Source organism: Crocuta crocuta, unplaced genomic scaffold (assembly GCF_008692635.1).
Source record: "Crocuta crocuta isolate KB4526 unplaced genomic scaffold, BGI_CrCroc_1.0 scaffold178, whole genome shotgun sequence".
NCBI classification, from domain to species: domain Eukaryota; kingdom Metazoa; phylum Chordata; class Mammalia; order Carnivora; family Hyaenidae; genus Crocuta; species Crocuta crocuta.
In genome coordinates, this window is record NW_027532855.1 from 1,120,538 (window position 1) to 1,125,516 (window position 4,979).

Below are 4,979 nucleotides of genomic sequence, written 5' to 3' on the forward strand. Positions count from 1 at the left end.
AAAAAAAAAAAAAAGAATGAGGGTAGGTAAGTTAGGGCCATTTGGATGGTCCCACATAATCAAGGATTCCAGTTTAACACAATCCTATCTCTAGGGTAAAGCTGTCTCCATGGGCCAGAATGAGCCAGAGCCAGTGGTCAGGCCACCTTAACTGCTTTCCAGGAAATGGGAGAAAGGAAGGAAAGGTCTATCAATGCAAACTACCCCCAGAAGCCCCATCTGCTTCTCCATCATTGGCCAGAACTTAAGTCATATGTCAAACCCTCTTTTTGGTGGCTACTTTGTCCTACTCATTGTCAGCCTTCAGAAACTAGAGAAGGGGAGGAGTGGGCGGAGGAAACTGCCATCTGTGTCACCACCATCAGTATTGTTCTCCTCCTTCTCCAAAGTTCTCATTCCAATATTCTAGCCCACAAACCTATACTAAACCTAGCACACTCTTGTCAAAGAAAATTTAACTGGGGAAGACAGATGGCCCTGAGATCTCATTTATTGGTCAAAGGATGATGGAACCTTCTAGTTCTCTATTCTTTTTTTTACACTGGGAAAATGCAATTAGAGTTGATCTTCAGGGTCAATAAAACCAGCTTCTAATTCTGATGCCTGATCCCCCCACCTTGGTATGTCTCCCTCTTAAAAACAGTTCTTCACCCCCTCTTTACAAGAGTAGTTAATACAATAGTTTCATTTATAAATAGTTATTAACTCCTTATTATTATACCTGTTCATACTCATTCAACTCAGCTCAGATTCTGAGGTAGGACCCAACCATCCGTTAGGTGACTCTGATGTACTCTAAAAGTCAACTACAGGTTAAAACACCTGGGTACTTAGGAAAAACACCATTCCCAGCCCTACCCAGAGATCTGGGTAGAGCCCCAACTCTAGCACACCTGAGCCAGGTAGGTGTTCTGTCCTAGACCTCACACCTTTGCAGGTGCTTTCTACTAAGCTTCCTGCCTTTAACCCTCCTTGCTTCCTCCTGCCTCAAAATCTGGACAACACATTGTGCAAGGGAAAAGAGGCAACATTTGTATTGTTTTATTTGTCAGGATTTCCAGAACCAGGATATCTACTGGACAAGTAGAAAAATAGAAAAGTTTACTACTTTGAAAAGGCATCTATGACAAACAAGAATACACTCAGAAAGGGGCTCATGGGACTCCAGAAAATGCAGAGTTTAGATGGGGAGGTATGGCCTGGAGTAACAGAAAGGAACCTGTGTCCCCACATTTTGAGATCTGTGTTTCCCTACAGAGCTGGGGGTGAAACAGAGGCCTTTCTTGCCACCACTAGCTGGCCCAGTCCTGGAACCGGAAGCAGTCACTTGCTATTTTCCACACCGTGTTGCTGGGTGAGGCCTGGGCAGTCAGGATGAAGTTCTGGTTAAAGTCCCGTTGCTTATTGCCCTCAAACTTCACTGTTCCACAGATCACAACGAGGACTGTAGTCTGGCTTGGGGTGGCTTCATCGTGGACAGGCTGGCAGTCTACCACATTGATTTGAAACTCACTGGAAGGCAACATTTCAAAAAACTCACTCAAGGACTCTTGTCCTGAAACAGCGTTTCCATTCCACACCAGGGTGGCCGTGCCCATGTACAGGCGGGACAGCAGGCGCCGCCGCTTATCCATGGTGGTGTAGTACACATTGACGAACTCCTCAGCAGCTCTGCAGGCCTGATCCACATAGGTCTTGAAGTCCACTGATGCCATCTCTGGCCCTGCTGAAGGAGGCTTCTGCCCAGGTGCTCCCGTGCCTGAGGGAGCTGGGGCTGTGGGGCAGGAAGATTGAAAAGAACCCATGTGAATGCTCAAGTTAGTTCTGCCCCAACAACAGGACAATTCTCCTTCTCTGTTATAGTTCTTCCTTTTCAATTACATACCGTAGAGAAATGAGAGAAATGACTCCAGGCTCAAATTTTGCCAACGCCTAACTTACTAAATTTTAGTTCACTCATTTTAAAATGAAAACATCACCATTCATGACATAGTTGTAACATGAGAATCAAATAAGACAGGTACACCAAGTGCTTAAAAAGCCTGATACTTACATGTTCAAAAATAGTAGCTCTTACTGTGAATTTTAAAAATCACATTTTATATAAAAGATAGCACATTTGACTATGGAAGGTCACTTTTTCCTGGAAGCATGGACCAGGTGTGACTGCCCCTAGGGCAGTGGAGAAATACCAGATTCTGGATAAAGACAGTGAAAGGAAACAGTGGCCCAATAAAGATCAATCAGATGGCATATGTTCCTCAGCTGGGGACAGTATGAGAAAGCCTATCACCCAACAAATACTGGGAGAGCAAAGAGAAGGCAGGTTTCTTAAGAGAATAAGAGGACAAATGTCATTAGGACAGTATCAAAATGGTGGTCATGATGCTCATGACAGGCAAACCTGTAGCTGACTGGGATTGAGAAGGGAGGATACCTAGCTTCTGTGAGCACTAATACGTACCAGGCAAGTCCTGTGAGCAAGAATGGAAAGAAAAGTTACAACTGAGCAAGTTATATGGGATGGAGGGGGGAGGGTGGCATCAAAAAAGGATCCCAACTGTAGCTGAAATGTCAAGTCTTAAAAAAAAAAAAAAGCACAAAAGCATAAAGAAAGATTATTTGCTTGTCTCAGAGTATGGTACAACTGTCACAGTTCTCTGTTCCTTTTTGTGTCATTAAAATATTTCACTAAAAAAATTCATGAGAGAACATCACGAAATTAATGGATATGTTCAGATATACAAACTTAATACTTTTTTTAATTTCAAAGACCTTAACTTTTTTTTAATATTAGCTTATGAAAAATAGATAAAAGATTTCACATAGAGTTGGGAAAGAGTCAAGGACTCTTAGGGCTGAGAAAGGTGGAGGCCTCTGCCTGGAGTCAAGAACTCAAGAGCAGTGAGAGGCTTGGTCCTGGAGACCAGCAGGGACAGAATCAGGCACAGCTTGAGGTCCTCCCACTTCCTCCACAAACTTAAAAGTCAAGCCTCAACAGATTCCTAGCTGGGTATTGCTGAGCACTTTACATACCTCATTTACTGGTCACCACAGAATGATGAAACAATTTTACAAACGAGAAGGGAGAAACCCAGGGGATGGATCAAGGTCCTGACAGTAAGTACACTCTGATTTATCATTTGTAAGAACGGCTGTGGCCTCTGAAAATGTTGTCAAAGCTATGCTGTCCTTTTACTTGCTTATTCTGTAAGGTCCTTGCTTAGGAAATCAGGGCTCTAAGAGTATAATTCCAGGCCTGCTAGTTTGAAACCGTCCTTTCACACGTCCTCAATTTCTCTCTTGCTGGAATTCTCAACCCCCTGACATCCATATTAGTCCTCACCCTAACGTGTCCCAGACCCTCCACCATCTCAACTCACTCTCAGAAACGTCCCCTTCTCGACCCCTGCTCAGTTCTGCCAAACAGCGCAGCAACCTGTCCTGGCCCCATGCCAGTAGGATAACCACCTCCTTTTCTCGTGATTCTGCTACCTACAGAGCTGGCGCCTTGCCCTTCTCTCTCAAATCAGGTAAAAGAATCTCGAAAAGTCTGATAAGGAAGGGGCTGTGAAGATGCCGCCTTCTCTCGGAGGCCCATACCGTCAAGTTCTTTGGCGCTGGACCAGAGAGGATGCAACAGGCCTTATTTCTGAAGGTGAGTCGCTTTTCATCAAACGCCTAAAGCCCGCCTACCCTAACTATCTGGCCGGAGACCTGCTCCAGCGCACGGACTGGTCACCGCAAAGCGGATTCACTACCCAGCGCTACGCATCGGCAAAAACCTGAAGCAGCAAGGTAGCTACACCACCAAGGAAAGGACAAAACCCGGCTGCTTCTTGACAATGGGGGGCACGTGGTAGATGTCTCTGGAGCCCCTGGGCCGGTCTTGGGGTCTTCAGACTGCCAGGCGCGGGTGGTCGTGGGAGACACCTACTTGCGTGGCTGGTGACGTCCGGGGTCAGCGGGGGGCGGTGTCCTCGGTAGGCTGGGGTCGGCGACCTCGGTCAAATGAGCGGCCCGGATCTGCGCAGGCGTCCCTGGTCAGCGATGCGGGGACCTCGGCCAGCGCTGGCGTCTCCCAGTAAGCGTGAGCGGCGGCGCCCAGGTCGGGCGCCACCTGCTCTGCTCCCAGTTCCACGGAGGGCCGGCCTCTGAAGGTCGCGGGACAGGCCGGTCGCCTCAGGAAGAGCCGGAAGGGCTGCTCTTCTCCCACCCTTCCTCCCGATCCGCCCGGGTCGCCGGAACCCCGTAGCCCGAGGACTCTTCGCCGCAGATCTTGGGTTCCCGCGCGCGGCCGGGGTTGTACCGCGCAGACGCCAGCTCCCAAGGCTCTGCCCACTCCCGCCTCCCCGTGACGGGCAGCCATGTAATCCAATGGGACGAAAGGCCGAGAGGCTACCTCCGCCCAGGTGTGGCACAATGGAGGCGGTGGCTTCCGGGAGAGGCATCTTTTCCGGAAGTCCACAGAAAATCCACAATCGAGTTTTCATTGGTTCAACCGTTCACAGAAACTGGTCCAACTGGTTAGGTGGGATTCTTGATTGGGTGAAATCTCCTAGGTCCCGCCCCCGGAGATAGAGGTAGGTAAGGTCCCTCTCCGAGGCTTGGAAGCCTCCTGACAGGAGATGGGGGGAATGTGTGAGGCGCGCCGAGGTCCTTGTCCTAAGACTTTCATTCACCTGCAGTTGGGGTAATTCTAGTCAAATTCTAGTTAAAAGACGACTTGATGCAATCGCGGGAAACCACTACTAGCAGCAGACTGTGACCCAACCAAGACTTTCAAACAGGCATAGCAAGTGGGGTGCCAGGATGTCCCGGGGTGGCCCCAGGAATATTAACTCTACTGGACGTCCCAGGGTGGCCCCAGGAATATTAACTCTACTGAGCTGGTGAAGCCAGCAGAGCACTTCCTGAACTCTGCCTGATGAAGTGTGTCAGCTGATTACTCTCCTTTATAGTTTAAGCCCCTAAGGACT

At 48.5% G+C, this 4,979-nt stretch overlaps 1 protein-coding gene across 1 annotated transcript; it reads right to left on the minus strand.

Annotated features, from left to right (window-relative positions):
• Positions 1 to 1,025: 1,025 nt before the first annotated feature.
• Positions 1,026 to 4,317, minus strand: NXT1 (nuclear transport factor 2 like export factor 1). Its single transcript, XM_077745491.1, has 2 exons — positions 3,938 to 4,317; positions 1,026 to 1,774 (listed from the first exon to the last, which is right to left on the minus strand). The coding sequence occupies exon 2, from the start codon at positions 1,713 to 1,715 to the stop codon at positions 1,293 to 1,295; it is 423 nt and encodes a 140-aa protein (XP_077601617.1). The 5' UTR covers positions 1,716 to 1,774; positions 3,938 to 4,317; the 3' UTR covers positions 1,026 to 1,292.
• Positions 4,318 to 4,979: the final 662 nt, after the last annotated feature.